Raw genomic sequence first — 16856 nt, 5'->3', positions numbered from 1 at the left:
GCACAAATGTATTTACATTCACATTTACATTACACTTTTCAAATTAGACAATGCTCAAAAGTTCACATTATGTACAAGAATAAAGTGACAATTTAAGTTTACAGAGTGACATTTTGATATAGCAAAAACCATGTACACATATGGCCAACATTGACCTGACCCTCTCTGCCTATGGTACAAATAAATCACTTTGTTTTGTTTGAAAGTACAATTTGCCTGAGTTTGTGGGAATGAGATGTAAAACAAATGTAATGCAAACAGTAGAAGTAGCTGTGTTGTCTTACATAGTTACATGAGATATTTGCTCACATTTAAAATGTCCTGTAATAAGGAGATGTGATACTTCATATTAAATATAGAGAAAGAAACAGGACAAATTACTTAAAAAATAAAACATTGTTGACATTTCATTTTGTATTTCGGGTTCCAAAATATAGACAATCATTAAGCTGTTGTTCCGTTTGAACTATAATCACATAAAAGCCAAACGTATAATTTCAATGAAAAAAAATAATAAGGCAACCATTTGAAATGTCTTCGACAAATGCAGTACTATTACATACACCCATTTATTTGATGCAGGGGTCTTCCCTCACAACCTGACTCTTGAGTTCTCCACTATTACCCTATACGCTAAAGTGCAATGTTGTTTTGCATGACTGTCTCTTATGCCTCTTCCCAGTATAATCATAGCACCATGGTGGGGATGTGGTGTACCATGGGCATCTGGTGCTGATGGGGTATGCTTGTCATTTGTGTAGAAGGAGGAGACACTTGGGAGGCCGCTTCAGCAGCCGCTGCTACTGGCTTGTGCCTGGCACTCTTCTGGTGTGCCCGCAGGCCAGCCAGCTGCGAATAGGCACTCTGGCAAACGTGGCACTTGTACGGTCGCTCACCGGTGTGCAAGCGCACATGGTTTCGCAGAGTGGACGACTGGCTAAAACGGCGATTGCAGAAGCGGCAGACGAATGGCTTGTCCAGGGTATGAATGCGCATGTGGGAGCGCAAGTTGCTGCGTGAGTTGAACCCTCTGTGGCAGATAACACAGCGCATTCGGCAGCTGGCGGCCGAGGAAGAGGAGGGAGAGCACGAAGAGGAGCCATCACACGGATGGGATTCATCTGTAAAAGTACATAAAAACAGGAAAATGTGTCACAGAAGAAGATTGCAGTAAACATGTTGGTAGACAGAACTGATACTTGATTACTTGAGTACTAAAGGCCTATAGAAATCAGCTAAAGCCATAGAAGTCCCATATTCATTAAACATTCCTAAAGAGATAATGACCATCATAATGATCTTCTCTCATATAACCTGCAGGCAAAGGGCCTCACCATTGCGGATCTTTTTCAGAGGTTCTTCTTCTATGCCAGGAACACCGGGAATTCCAAGGAATGTGTTGTGGGTGTTTCCATACCAGACAAGAAGTTCCTGGTCTGGTGGTATGGTCTGAGAAATTAAGAAAGGAAGGAAGGAAACTGGTCAAATAATGTAATAAAGTAATATTTCTATTGTTTGCCATTTGACAATGGTGAACTGAGTCAGGGCCTTTGCCAAATTGAGAAAATAGATCAAATATGCAATTATACTTTTGGCCATCATGGTGCGCTATTATGCAAACAATTTGCACAAATGATGTGCAATATGGTATTCTATGGGTCTCTAAACTGCAGACTGAAGGAATTCTCACCTCTACAGCTTTGTAGAAGATGCTGGTACCAATCTGTACCACTTCCAGGTTCTGCTCCTGCTCATTGCGGGCACATTTAATGTAGGTCATCCAACTGCGCTGATCTTCCTGGCTGGCATCGATAAAGCAGCGCACTGTGCCATCCTCATTGAACACCTGGAAGCACATAACATGTAGAATGCCTTTTAGAATGGTGGAAGGAGTACTCAGATATTTTACTTAAGTAAAAGTAGCAATTACAATGTGGAAATACTCTGTTACAAGTAAAAAGCCTGCATGTGTTCAAAATGTCACTTGAGAGTAAAAGTACATTACAGTACCTATTGACATAAAAATATATAAAATGCCAAAAAACAAGCTCACAACGGGTCATGTTGAGCTTGTAGATCGGCTATTGTCAATTAGCCTATATAAAATAGGGCTTTAAAATATTGGTTAATGTATGTTTTATAATATAAGAATGTATATCGGTTACTATAGTAACTAAAGTGTTCAAATAATTGTAGTGGAGTAAAAAGTACAATATTTGCCTGATGATATGGAGTAGAAGTTTAAAAAGTATTGAAAATCGGAAATACCTCAAATTGTATGCTAAATGTACCAATATTGCTGTCAATCACATTCACCTTCAACACCAATAATGCAACCATGTTGCAGGGCATCATTGCACAATTTGCACTCACCTCCCACATTAAGTTGTTGTTCTTCAGCAGGTCAACGTGTTCAGGGGACAAGACTCTGCCGGTGAAAGGGCCCATCTCAGTGCCAGCCTTGATCCATGTCTTTGAGAAGATGCCGAGGCCTTCACCGGGTATGGAGCTCTGGGCAATTATCACTTCACTGGGAAGCACAAGGCTAGACAGCTTCTGCACCTCTGGAGAGAAAATTATAGAAAATGTAAATAGAACTTAAGCTATTGATATAAAATACAACAATTAGCTGTTGTTGTCATCATTATTATTATTGGAAATAATATGCCTATAATAAAACGCTGGTGAAGATGACATTTAGAAAGGCCTACAATGTTTTAACTCATGTAGGCCTGGATTCTTCAAAAACCTGCCAAAGCAAAGGGCGCAAAAAAAAGAAAAGAAAAAACATGCATGCTTCTCACGAAATAGGATTTTGGAAAAGTCCTGAAAGCAGTAAATGGGCCACATTTTGGCCACGAAATATTAAGCTATTCTCATCCGCCGTTTAATTCGATTAGCGAGCTGGTGTGAAAAGTTTCTGTTGGGAAGAGAAACCGCACTGTGAGCATTTTCATCCCCATTCAGAATAGGCCTAATATGTATAAAAAAGGAAAACTCTTGCTTTTCTTTAATGTCGGAATCAAAGATTTATTTTTGGGGGGTATTTGGGACCGCGAAAAGACCGAGCGACTGGGGGTTAAATGGTCTCCTATTGCCAAGGGTCCAGCGATTTGTCATGCTTCAGATGTGATATTCATTAAACCTTACTGGAAAAGAAACGGCTAATTCCAAATTCATTATCCTTTTAAGAACTTTGTAGCAATAAATTTGCACTGAATGAAACGAGGACTTGTTTAAAAGACGCAGGAATTTCTCAAACAAAAAAATGGAAAGGCGATTAGATGGTTGACATGCAATGAATAGCATTAGAATTAGCCTTCACGGCGCATTATGCGAGGAACAGAGATCTTTTAAAGGCTGCAGAGAAAGAGAAAGGCTCCGGAGCCCCATAGCTGCCAAGAGAGGAAAAGAAACTGTCCGGAGATTGATGAATGCAGGATAAAACCCGGGACATCTCAAAGAAAGGGAACCTTTCTCTCCTCGGGGTTTAAGTGGAAACTTTCCCAGGTCAAGCACAAAGTTAACCAAATGAATTTAATACCCGCAGTCTTTCAGTCAGCAACAGTTACACGCCTAACAAGCTTCTAAATGAAAGGTCTCAAAAGCCCTAAACGGGTTAATGCGTTAAATGGGTTGAAATAAAAAAAAGCAAAATTGGGAAAAACGGTAATAAGCCCAAGGCACATAAACCTTGGGAAAGGTAAAGTTCTCACTGTCTGTCTGTCTGCGGTCAAACCTCGAAGAGCATGCAGGAGGGTAGGAGGCTTTACGCACCGGGAAATCATAAGACCTCTATAGCCTATAATTATAATACATGAAGGTATAGTTGTCATGGGTTTTCTTTCATTGGTTGTATAATCTGAACATTGTCCGTAAAAAAGTTTAATGTGGATATCATAAGTTAAATACATTTTTGATAGATTGGCTATAGGCTATAAGCAAATATCATATTTGTCTAAATAGGCCGATTTATAATGAAATAATAAGAATAATAATAAGAAATAGCCAGTATATTTAAGATCTACTAACAAAACATTAGGCTACGCCGTCACCAGGTGACATTAAAAACGTTAAACATATTATAAAGCCTATACACTAGTCCTGATTTATAAGTAAAGAATCACGTCGGAAACGTGCACAAAAACAAAAACACTGAAAACGATCACATGCACCAGGCACTATAGTAGCCTACTAACAATAATTACCTCCCACGAAGGACTGTGCGAGCACCTCTGCGGTGAAGGCTGTCTTGGGGCTGACCTGGCTCTGCTGCCTCTCCTCCATCAGGTGCTCCCCGAGCACGTTCCTCCACCTGCCGTACAGGAAACTGTGCAGAATGTCCGAGGTGATGATGTCGGAGAGCGAGCGACTCGGACACTTAAATCCAGACTTGAGCGCCAGAGTGTCTGTGGGTAGCACGGAGCCCATGATCAAGAATGAAGCTGCAGGCTGCTGCTGGTGATGATCAGCGGAAAGGCTGGTTCTCCGCGCTCCTTCTTCTAGAATGTCTATGTGGGGAGAGTGTGTGTTGTGTTGTGTTCTGCTGCTGAGCTGTCCCTGCCTCCAGTCGCAGCGCAGCGAGCGCCTCTTTATAAGTGGTCGGTCGGTGGTGTGACCCCTGTCTAATTAGTTATTAATGACACTCCCCCCATGCAGTAGCTAATAGCTATAGGCTACTGCAGATCCGCCACAAGAAAAGCACCATTAGTTCAGTCAGTCCACCCCTCCTTTCACCAGGAGCAATGAAACGATGTGTGTGTGTGTGTGTGTGTGTGTGTGTGTGTGTGTGTGTGTGTGTGTGTGTGTGTGTGTGTGTGTGTGTGTGCGTGTGTGTGTGCGAGAGAGAGAGAGAGACAGTCAGAACCCCAAAAATAAACAAACCATTTTTTTTGTTGCAAAATGCTTAACACTTGACACTCTTTTTTACACGTGCATGGACCTCAAATTAGGCCAGCAATGCATGATGTCATCTACACAGTTTAGAGACGCACAAATAGGCCGAAAGAGCATGTCTTTTAGAGGTTAAAAATCTACATTTTATAATCTAAACCTAATATCTAAAATAAAATGGATGTGACACTTTGCGTGCTCAATTATGTTTCAAAAAACATTGCTCACTTATTGGACCTGCAGGACCAAAAATATAGGTCATTGGTCTGGGAGTGGCTCAAACTATTTTTTTCTCATGGCATTTCGTATTCATGTCATGGCAATATTAATGTTTTGTTAAGAGTTAGCGCGGGAACAACAGAATAGAAACAAGCCGCAACGTGCTTTTAGGTACTGCATTGTTCCCATGCAAAAAATGCAAAGCTGCTTTGACGTGGTTCACTTTTCTAGCCCTTGTTGAGGTAAGCGGTTTAATATTCATGGCTGTTCTTAGCCCCAGTATTGTGACAACGTTTAGATGAGTATATACGGCTCTTTTCTTCTCAATAGTCACAGTCCTCAGTGCTTTTTCCTCTCCTGCCTATTTTTCAGGCTTGATGGACTGGGGGTAAATGGGCAGTTTTCCTTCTTTTCCAACAGAGAGGACATCTTTATTCCATCCCCGGCTCACGGGTTTCCTATTCAGCTCCTCTCCAAGTAATGTCAGGGGCCTGAAAAGTGCTGCAAATCAATCTTTCATGGTGTTTTGAGGGCAATTTGACATCCATGCACTCCTTTCACTCCAACAACTACAAGGGGATTGTCCGAAAAAAGGGGGAAAATGGGCAAGTTGGGTTCTCTGGAATGGAGACTGGACGAATATGGACTATAGGCCTATATGGCGATGTAATGGGAAAGAAGATAATATGGCAACACTAAGTAACAATAGCGGATAGTTTTGAACGCAGAGATAGTGAAAAGGAAAGGTGAGTGACAGGGCACGAAAAAAGATTACTGCGAAACAGCTGCTTTTTATGAGCGGGCCCCGCCCACATTTGTCTCACTTTCCCAGATGAAAATTCTCCCCTCTGTGAATGGCATTCTTTCTCATCTAGATTGATTTACATTTATTGCATTCATTGCACAAATCCAAACTAAATGGCGGGGCCCAAGGGGGAGGGCCCGCTCTTTATTAAAGAGGAATTAAATGAATTGAATTGGGGTAACGCATGGATTTGATTTGCTTATTTATGCATTAACCTATGGCATTATTTCGAGCTGGTAAAGCCTCGGGCATGTCACAAATAGCAAATCATCCCGCTTAGCCGTTCTATTGTAAAACAATTTAAAGTATTATTCTGTCTATTTAAAGCTTATCAAATGAATATAGATGATTGACAATTATTGCACAATGAATGTGGTCATTGTTTTATTTTAAAAAGCGCATGTGATGGGATGAAAGGGCATTAAAAAGTAGGCTATCAATGAAAATAGTTAATGCTCATCAACATAAAAAAGATTCCAGTCTAGTATGTCGATAATAGAACAAACATTTTTCAACATTTCACTAACAAACAAATGAAAGCAATAGCAATATAGCTAAATGACGAAACTGTCTTTTAAATTATGTAACCTCACATGCATTGTAGCCTATACCAAACATAAATTAATTCAAAGTATATGTATCTACAAGCCTTGTTTAAAAAAGCATATAGGCCTGTATGAAAATCATGGTCATATTCACTCAAACTATATTAAATATTGCAAATAATTGCAGTTCTGTTATTTGTAATGGGCTCGGCTATTTTCGCTAGTTCAAAAATAAATAAAACATTATCATTTTTTTCACTTTGATAATCATTATACAACAACTATCAAACGGAACGGAGTCAGCAGCGGATTCGGTTTTGGAATTGGGAATCAAATTAGGCCATTATACAATCGTACTTGGTCGCTCATGGTGTCTCACATCGAAAACATATAGCAGATCTACAAGCGCACAGTGCACATCAGCCCATGCTGCTGCGAGCTAGTAGATCTGCCATATTATCAGTGTGAGACACCACAGTCAGTGTGAGACACCACAGCAGCGCATATAAAGGCCTATACATCCAGGCGTTATTATATGTCTGCGCCTCCGCGAACCCCATGCAGACACACTTAACAGCTGGGAGTGACTGGCAGAGTGAGTCTCCAGGGATCGTCCATAGGGCCATTAAAAAGAGATTAAGGTAGCTGTCACAGCGTGGTGGATACTGTGTAGATCGGCTTATCTGTTGCAAAGGTGAGAGGTTTCCGTCTCTCCCAAAAGGGGCTTTCTCATGCTGTACAGCACCGGGGGGAGACAGGACACCTGCTTGTCTAAGCAGAGCCTCTGAAGTCTGAACAGGAGAGGAAGGTGGATACATCTGTTTATAAATTAATTATAGGCTAATAAACAGACTAACAGAGTTATCTCCGTATAATTCTCCATATAATGTTAACACTGATTTTGGTTCTGGGTTGATGGAGACGTTAGCTTGCCTTGTGGTATTTGTTTAAAATATCGCAAATGTATGAGTCCAAATAGGTGATTATGCACGGGACCGGGCACTTCCGGTCAAAAACCAAATACAAAATAATTATTCTTATTAATTAATATAATAATAACAATCCATAGCGATTTGCAGTAAGCAAGAACAACACCTGGTACATCAAATACATATAGAAATAGTCATCAATAAATCATCAGTATAGAGATTTGATGTTGTTTAATATCGCAAACAATCGACAGCCCAATTAGTTGATTATGCACGGGCCACGGGGCAGCCTCGTGACGTCACTGACGAGCAACGTATAGAAGTGAACGGGGAGGATATAAAGTACATATACACGGATTGTCGGGGAATCTAGTGTCATAGCATTTGCAGTGCGCCAATCCTTGGTCTTTGGGTGAGACCGGGATTTTATAGGTTACTAAAAGCTATATCCAACAACTTCCCAAAGGGTTAAAGTTAAAGACCAATGTGCCATTCTTGTTGTCATTGATAATTAATTAGGTAAAAGAGCTGTATGAATTAGAACCACATTCAATTATGTCAACCTCGGTGGCGCTTCTTCCAAAGATACGGCAACAGTAAAAGTATATGGACACAAAGAGATCAATAAGGGCCATTAAATCAACGCACTTCGTGAGAAAAGCTTGGCAGAATTAATCATTAACCATTCGTACATTCAGCATTTTGAATCGCCAATTATGGCCTGCATTCACTTATTGCTATATCACATCAAGTGCTTGCACATTAGGTTTCAATACGGCAACATAAAGAAACCATTGAAAGTGAAAGGTATAGGCTAGAATGGCCCTTAATAATTGTGCCCCTCCAACCCCAGCCTGGCATGTGATCTGCGGAGAACTAAATTATGACACGACAACAATGGACCACCAGGCCAGAGCTGTCCACACAGGGTCGGCACATTAAAAAGGAAGAGGATCAAAATCAAGGGTTGGATTTGGAAACAGCTGCACAGCATCAATGGGAGGGCCAATACGGAGCCGTGCAGGGTCCTGTGTGTTGGGAGCCTCCCTGCCGAGTGCAAAGATGCAAAAATGAGATGGTGCAGGAAGAGGAAGGCCATCCTACCGCGGACACCGATTCGACCCAAAGGACCCTCAAGGATCTATACTTGTATAGGCACAGAGATTTAGGCCAAATGGGAACAATTTGAAGGTTGAAACGTTAACCGTCATTGAGTTTTAAGACCACAATTCATTTATCATTTGGATAATGTTGCAATTGAATCAAGTGAAGAACTGAACCAGAACCAGATATATTTTAGCCTATAACAATCAGTGGTGCCTCTATAGGCTATTGTAGCTGATAATATATATGTACATGAATTGCACCAACACGTGTTTAAATTGTTTGAGGGGTTGACAAGAGTATATACACAGGCATTTGCTGCAAGCAATAGGCTTTTAGCCTATTATAATCTGCCATACTTATACATTGTCAAATAGTTTTAACCCTACCATAAATAAATACCAATTTCGAGAAAATGGCACATATGGAAGGCTATACCTCCCCTGTAATGTCTGTCTATGCAATCAGCAAATTGTCCAAATACTGGTTTATCCACGTCTTCAGTGGTATAATGGATCCAAGACAGAGACAGACACAATAAGAATACTGATACAATTCAGAACTTTTCCCAAGAGAGCAAAGTAAGACCACCCTCCGTCTGAGATTTGGACCACAAACTTTAGTCTGAGGAGAAAACTGATGTGCAAACCTTTGCAAACATTGTGAGCCGACAACAGATGGCTTATATGTAATTGACTCTACTGCATTCATTTTATGTGCTGCACAAGCTTGAACATTGTGTGTGTAGGGCAGGCTATATACTTTGCATGATGTTTGTAGGACAACATCTTTGGCACTTAACATTATGAAATAAAAAAAATGCATGCTTCAAGCACAAGAGAGGCTTGCGGAACATTTATTTTAATTTGTGAACTGAAAATGCACTATAGAAAAAAAATATATTTTCTGTTCATAAAACATGAAAACATACAGTTGGACCTACAGCATATCCCTATAAGTTTAGAACATAATTTGTACAATATACTATAGAAGTCTGAGGTAAACTTTCAAATGTAAAACTAAATCAGCATTATTAACACTTGGTATTGGAATGAGACTTGGAACACCAATAAGCCACTGATAGATATGGGCATCAGTTTAACAGTCGACAATAAAAAGTAGTCTTGAAGTTTTTAATACATGTTTAACTGTACACATGAGGGGAAAACAAGAAAACACCATAATTATATCCCTTTTCATTAGGAAATTAAGTTAATACTATAATAATTTCTGTCACAATGAATGCATTAGATCACACAAAGTAAAAATAAAAATAAATGAGTTATTAGCACTGGACTGGGTCCAACTCTTTGAGTGCACAGTGGAAACGAGGTGAATGGGGTTTTCCAAATTAAATGCTCATTCATTTGTATATACTGTATAAAACAAAACAAAAACACTACAATTAATCATCACACAGGTACACTTCCAAAGGCTTAGCAGTCTTGAATAGTTAAGGTACATAAAATACACAAAATCCTATAATTTCTTATTTTTGTCCATAGCAAGATGCAACATCAAATTTCATATCACACATTCACAAACTTTGAACAATTTCAGTATGAAAAAATAAAAGAGGGACAGTTTTCCTGTGATAATGACTCCATGGAAAAAAAATCTTTGATTCAATTATATATCTCGCTCTATATATCTATATCTATATACAGTTATAGATATAGATATATTTAAATAAACTATTTTTGTCAAGTATCTGAGCATATATACATGTTTTACAATAGCAAAGGCAAAAAAAACAAAAAACAACAATAACTGAACAACATCCCCCTAAGTCGTATATCAGTGAAATAAATTATCCATTACATTTCCATATTAAAAAGAAAATAATTAAAACTACAAGTTAAAAATCTTTCAAAATATAGAACCCATCTTTGTTTCAAAAATGAAATAAGATATTGCACCTTTTTTTTTTAAACCAGAGTACAATACAATGACAATGAAAAACAATACAAAGCACAGGAATTACATTTGGAAGTGAATGTCATTTGCTGACAGTCACTCCTATTACTTTGTAACAAAAAAATACATTTCCTGTAACAAAACATCACAGTTTCATTTCACTGATTTATGTAAAAGGAAAGAAAGCAAACAATTGTACACATTCTTTAAACATCTTATGACATAACAAAACAAAAATATATTCAAGACCGCTAAGCCCATTAACAATTTTATTGCAACAGAACTAGAAAAAATAGATTATATTTCATTTTCTGAAATGTTACATCTCCTGGGTTCATTTTGGCGATTAAATCTGAATCACAAAGTAAATATATAAAACAAAACAGGTCTCTATAGTCCAAAAGGGATCCCAGATATAGTTTATTCAAAATAACAGTATACGTAAGTATTTAGTAACAAATAAATTGTTCCTGATTTAGAAATATTCTTATAAGTCATTCTAAAGCTAGTGTTTCTCACTAACAAAATTCTTCAAGGCGTTGCAAATCTAGAAACCCCTGTTATTAAAGGTTTTGTTTCCCCATCCTTTCAGTGACTGAAAAGTCTTAAAGGGAATCCTCTCGTGATGCTGTAAAAACAAAGGTCATAGTTTGTAAGCAATAACTATTCACAGTCCTATTATGTGCATCAGTGCCTTTTCACGAAAGTTCAATCACTCGATTTCTATTGTTGAACTACCAAGATACGTTTAAACAACTGTGTGACATTTCCTCCTTTGGGATGCTGTATATGGGTTCTCAAAGTAGTGAAAAGTAACTAAGTACATTTACTTCAGTAATGTAAAAATACGTCAAAATTGTACTTGAGTATTTCCAATTTTAGTACTTTTACTTCTACTCCACTACATCTCAGATGCAAATATTATACTTTTACTCCACTACAAATATTTGAAACTACTTTGTAGATTTTGATTATTACAAAACATACATTACCCACTTCTTCAGCCCTATGCAGTATACATTTCCGCCATTTGAAAATTGCCGATCTACAAGCTTACAATGCATTGTGCCGTGATGCACACATTGTAAACTTGTAGATCTGCCATTTATAAAATATTTGTATACAATTTATATAGCCTACATTTGAAAACTTGTGAAATGGGTATGAGCATATGGGTACTTTCTACTTTTGGTACTTTAGCTAACATTTTTTATACCAATAGGCTACTTTTGTACTTTTACTCAAGTACATTTTTTATTCCAGACTTTTACTTACAGTACTGATACCGTTTACTTAAGTAAAACATTTGAGTATTTTGTCCACCACTGGGTTCTCACCTGTAGGCCAGGGGCCAAGGTCTGCTGCACACCCCACTACAGACTGGAGGGTCATTGGCGTGAACATGTGATCCCACTCATTCCATACGTCGCTAGCCGAGACCTGAAACTCAGAGGTGTACTGCTGGGAGCTGGGAGCCGCCGTCTGGCCTGGAGGAACCAGATAAGTGTGTTGTTGGATGGAGCGAGGGGACGCTTCCGGGTCTGGAGGAACGAGACATGGATAAGAGCGTCAAAAGACATATGAGGTGTTAAGGAGACAACTTAACTACCGCGCACAGTCAACAACTGTGCGTGGTAGTTAACGCATTTAACCACTGAAGCTCTATATCAGGGGTATTCAACTAGATTAGGTCGGGGGCCACAGCTGTAGAATGATTGTGTGTGGAGGGCCGCACAGCGTGCGCGCAAAGTGCGGATTTTTTTGGATTCTACAAATGCATTTTGTGTTCAAACACAAAGATCTATGTAGGCCAGGGGTCCTCAACTAAAAATGCTGAAGGTCCACAAATAATAAGTAATAATAAATACGTTTTGAATAAGACCATGGTCCAGTCTCATGCGTGCGCAAATAAAATTGCGGGTCGCGGGCCACGTGGGCCCCATGGGGTGGGGCTGCCCCCCTCGCCCCCCACCCCTAGAAACAACTATGCCTGATTACTGTTATTATGATAATCTAGCACTTTATATATCGCAAAACAAAAAAAACAAAACTTTTTTAATTTTTTAATTATTATTCCAAGAGCCACTAGGGGGCGCTCCGCAGGCCGCATTTGGCCCGCGGGCCGCCAGTTGAATAGCCCTGCTCTATATACTGTACTTTGTCATACGGTGAGCAGTGAAAACAACCCATCTACAATTTCACAGTGCTTTGCATCGACGTGTTGTGAACTTGAAGATTTGCCACTTTCAACACCAGGTTGAAAGTGGTTAAATCTTCTTTGGAGTAACAAAATTTACCAATAGTCTGTAAATGCGCACTCAGTTCTTACAGCTGACAGCTTGCAAAACATATTTGCTTTGGGCATACTAGCAAAATACATGTCATTACCATTTTAAGATTTTGAGTTTCAAAGTAACCGAGTGACTGGCAATTTCCCTGTCCTGAGTCAAACGTCTTTACATTGCTTGACTTCCACTTTTGTCCAAATAATATACGTTCTGTATATCTCTGTGAGGAGAATAATAATGTTAATGCTTCTACATGTACAGATAGGAGAAAAACACGCTCGCCATTATTGCAGTAAATTCTCACACTTACAGTATGGCTCGTTATGTCTACCTCAACTTCTCATTTGATGAGTTTTAGGAATTGCCTAAAAGACTTTAGTGGGTTGAAAAAGGATATCTGTAACAATCTTAGGATCATATGGCAGAGGGATCTAGCATGTGAATTAAGTGAGGACGAATGGATGACAATAATAGTAAATAGAGGGTATGAGTGTGACATCATTATACCCAGAAGTTGTCAAAAAACTACTTTCTGGCCTTGACAGCCCATACATACAAACAGAAAAGACCTATCCGATTGCCTTAAAGAACATTAAACGACATTAAACTCACTTTCCACTCACTGTATGCATGTGCATAAGCTCTATACTGGGAAACATAAGGGAAGTCAGAGGGAAATTTACTCAATATAAGTTAATTCACAGATTTAATTATACTCCCTCTAAACTCAATAAGATGGGCATACAACACTATAATTTATGTTGGAAAGGCAAAACGGAAGCGGGGAGATTTTTACATACTTTGGGAGTGTGAATTAGTCCATCTATAGATTCAGAGGAAAAGTAATAGAATATATAGGGAACTGATTGGACACACCGTTTCACCTCTCTTGGGGGATCAACTACAAATACCTGGTATATCAAAATAGGTCATATGTACTAGGTAGGGTGGTCACGGCTGCACGAAATATTCTGAGATTATGGAAGTGCACATAGGATGTTGGCAAGCCCAAATAATGACCGCTTTTTAACTTACCGGTACTTTAGTATAGTATAAGTAGGACACAGTGGTCATGACGGTGTATGGCTGTGACTACATGATCTGTGTGTGACATTACCTGTAGTTGTTAATTGTTTATTTAGGGACCAGATGGTATGCTTTTGTGAGGTCTTTGTGCTCAAGACTGAAGAAATAAAAACGTCTCATGATGCATAACTTAAACATTCCTATTTCCTACTGTATTGGGCTGATATGTCGTGGGGTGAAAACCAGGAAAACTAATTTGTGATGCTCTGTACAACACCATAGCAGAGGGTCAAACCGTCAAACTCCATAGCTGCTATGGATAAAACTTAGCAAGTAGGCACCTCTGAGTAATGTTACTCACCCCAGCCCTTCTTGTATTCAGGGTTATGCTGTCCTGTATGCTGTCCTGTAAGCAAACAGAAGCATAATTTCAGATTAAATTTAGAAAACCATAATGCACATGTTACTTTGGCCAATATTTAATTCATTTATTATATCATCTATTAAAAGTATTGTGATGAAAAGTTAAATGGTTACATAGAGTAAAGTTTGTACTATAAGCCACTGTGAACCAATTAAGAGAAGGACAAACAAGATAAGCTACCACCAAAAAAACAAGGTGAAAGAGCAAGTAAGCATACTGCAGATAAACGGCACCGATGCCCTTCGTGATATCCCTAAATGACACTTGCCTAGCTTTTTTAAATACTCCATCCAGTCCATCCGTTTCACATGGGGTGTATTGTGACCTGAAACCAGACACAGATACTACATGATGGCCTCATGCATTGGGTTGCAGATTACCATCCAGACAGGGATCCTTGTTTTCGATTACCACCAGCCCTTACAACTTGATCTTCTACTGGCTCATTTCCTTCCTGACAACTTTCATGAAGTTTCTCATTTTGAGAACCACCTCTCTTATGCATTCAAAGAAGATATTATAGCTGGCCACAGGGAATGTGAGAAAACTACCCCAGTCTGTCAAATGTAATAAATTCACAATAAATGTTACTAGTTATTAAATTAGTTCCCATTTACAAAGTTATGGAACAGTTTGATTTTAAATGGGAGAATCAAACAGATCTTTTCCTTGCTCAGAATGACATCTCTAATGAAAATAATTTCCCAGTCAACGTATAATGTACATGATCCATTGAGTAGGTCTTCAATAATATTTCCCCAACTCCTTCGTAAATCACTCACTGTGGTCCTGTTGTCCTTGTTGAGGCTGCCATATCTGAAATGTTGTACCCATTCCTCCAGTCATTAATGTCTGAGGCCCACTACAAGAAGAACAGAAAGAAACACGCCGATGTGAATTGAATCCATTTTAAAACTCATGCAAATGGTGAAATTTGTAATATAAATATAACTCAAATTAACCCATTCATGAAACACTTAACATCTTATGAGATTAATTTAAAACACCGGCATCTTCATTTTGGGGATTCCATTTTAGGCAATCACTTTAGCCCTATATTATGTCAGATGACGCAGACAATCTCCAAGTTCACAATGCTTTGCATCGCAAGTCGTTGTGAGCTTACAGATAAACCATTTTCATCCTAGGAAAAAATGTATAGGGCTTAAGAGTGTTAATTCAAAAGAACGTATTCATGAAGCACTTAATGTCCGATTTAGCAGATCCATTTAAAAGCTGATGTAAACAAGGTACGTTGAAGGGGAAAACAAGTTTAGAAAAGCTTCTTACTGATGAGGAGGAGTAGTTGGTCCTTGGGTGACAGGATTCAGACCAAAATTGCTGTTGCTCCCCATTATCGGGGCCTAAAGCAGAGAAAGGGAAGAGGAATCAAGTGAGAGACCACACTTGTGGTTAAAGGAGCCAACAGGCAAGGTCAGAGGGCAGGGCTGGCCACTGATGCACTCCATTAAGTCCATTTGATGGATTCTTCATGTTTAACCCTTGGTGACATCCTGCTGGCTGCTAGGACCACAGGAACCAAGCTCGCCCCAGCAGCTCCCCACAGTGACATGTGCACTCATGAATATTAGCCCAGACAATAGCGTTTTGGGGGGTACCATAAGGGGCCAGACCCCGGACCACCTACCCCAACTCTCTCATCGATCAGCTGACGGGCCTTCTCCAACTGTTCAGGGGTTCCTCTGAGAGAGAAGATGCGTACATTGGGGTCAGTGTTGGGTGGTGGGTTTCTCTGTAGCTCCACGTGGGCACGAGAGTGTTCCTTTATGCTCTTGATGGTCTCTCCACCTAAAAAAAAAAAGGAAGAATCAAGCATTAAATAATGATTGCACAAATGAAACAGCAGCATCTGCTTCAATTTTATATCCAAGTTCAAAAAGGTAAAACAAGGAATGCCCTTTGGATTTACTTGCATCAGGCTACTAGGAATCATGTATCTTCATCAGAAGCATTTTGACTCGTGTGACAGAACAGACATGGTGGTGATACTGTGATATCTTATAAGATCATAGCATGTGTCTTAACACTTTGCCACCATTCTATCTTAACATCCATGTAAATCAGAGACAAAGGAATCCCCCCCCCCCCCCCCCCCCCCCCCCGTTCTCCCAAGTTGACAAATCAGATGCCAGCTTCCCGACGTGTGGGGACAGCAATTAAACCAGCAGGGAGAAATTAAACCTTGCAGGCAGGAGAAAAGGGCCAAAATTGAAGCGTATCCTCCTTCTGGGATATCGTTTGTCTCTCTTTTAGCCTTTTCATTCTTGACTCCGTGTTGTCCTCTGTGATGAGGGGTGGGAGTACGGAGAAGACAACCACCTCCACATGCCCGCTCCAACAAAGAGGCTGAGGGTGCTTCCCGGGGGGACACCGGGGCTGTCCCAACATCAATTACACATTTGTTCACTGGTGGCTGACACTCAAGATGGCCCCGGCTGACCTCGCAATGAAAACGCTCATCAAAAAAACCTCGACTCCTCCTGTAGCCTATTCCTCGCTGCCAATAGACTGCACATGGGCCATTAACCCATTGTCAACCAAATGAAACTTCTGCCTTAATGAAGCCATTATGAGCTCCTCTAGTCAGACAGCAGAGAGCAATGAAGACCCTGACTATTCATTTCATGGACTAGGCTTTGGTGCAGACAAATAATACTGGCCTTATTAATGAGACTGGTTTAGTGA

At 39.7% G+C, this 16856-nt stretch overlaps 2 protein-coding genes across 4 annotated transcripts in view; both read right to left on the bottom strand.

The window, feature by feature from the left end:
* Nucleotides 1–687: 687 nt before the first annotated feature.
* Nucleotides 688–4431, bottom strand: prdm12a (PR domain containing 12a; the record flags this gene model as incomplete). The annotated part of the gene is made up of 5 exons (XM_083793562.1): nucleotides 688–1121; nucleotides 1335–1449; nucleotides 1691–1846; nucleotides 2374–2564; nucleotides 4209–4431. The coding sequence occupies 5 exons, from the start codon at nucleotides 4429–4431 to the stop codon at nucleotides 688–690; spliced, it is 1119 nt and encodes a 372-aa protein (XP_083649688.1).
* A 4906-nt stretch (nucleotides 4432–9337) lies between these two features.
* Nucleotides 9338–16856, bottom strand: part of fubp3 (far upstream element (FUSE) binding protein 3) — a 34471-nt gene continuing 26952 nt past the window's right edge. For 2 of the 3 annotated variants that reach the window (XM_083793669.1, XM_083793670.1), the window contains exons 13-19: nucleotides 15799–15959; nucleotides 15441–15514; nucleotides 14933–15012; nucleotides 14419–14475; nucleotides 14088–14132; nucleotides 11750–11953; nucleotides 9338–11040 (exon numbers count right to left, since the gene is read on the bottom strand). In XM_083793669.1, the coding sequence (XP_083649795.1) occupies nucleotides 11018–11040; nucleotides 11750–11953; nucleotides 14088–14132; nucleotides 14419–14475; nucleotides 14933–15012; nucleotides 15441–15514; nucleotides 15799–15959 (644 nt within the window). In that variant the 3' untranslated portion in view covers nucleotides 9338–11017. The remainder of the gene's footprint in view (nucleotides 11041–11749; nucleotides 11954–14087; nucleotides 14133–14418; nucleotides 14476–14932; nucleotides 15013–15440; nucleotides 15515–15798; nucleotides 15960–16856) is intronic. The other variant, XM_083793671.1, reaches the window with a different exon arrangement.

Source organism: Protomyctophum parallelum (genome assembly GCF_964188405.1).
Source record: "Protomyctophum parallelum genome assembly, chromosome: 21".
In the NCBI taxonomy this organism is placed as follows: Eukaryota; Metazoa; Chordata; class Actinopteri; order Myctophiformes; family Myctophidae; genus Protomyctophum; species Protomyctophum parallelum.
The sequence above is the reverse complement of the archived record's forward strand: the minus strand, read 5'-3'. Positions and strand labels throughout refer to the sequence as shown.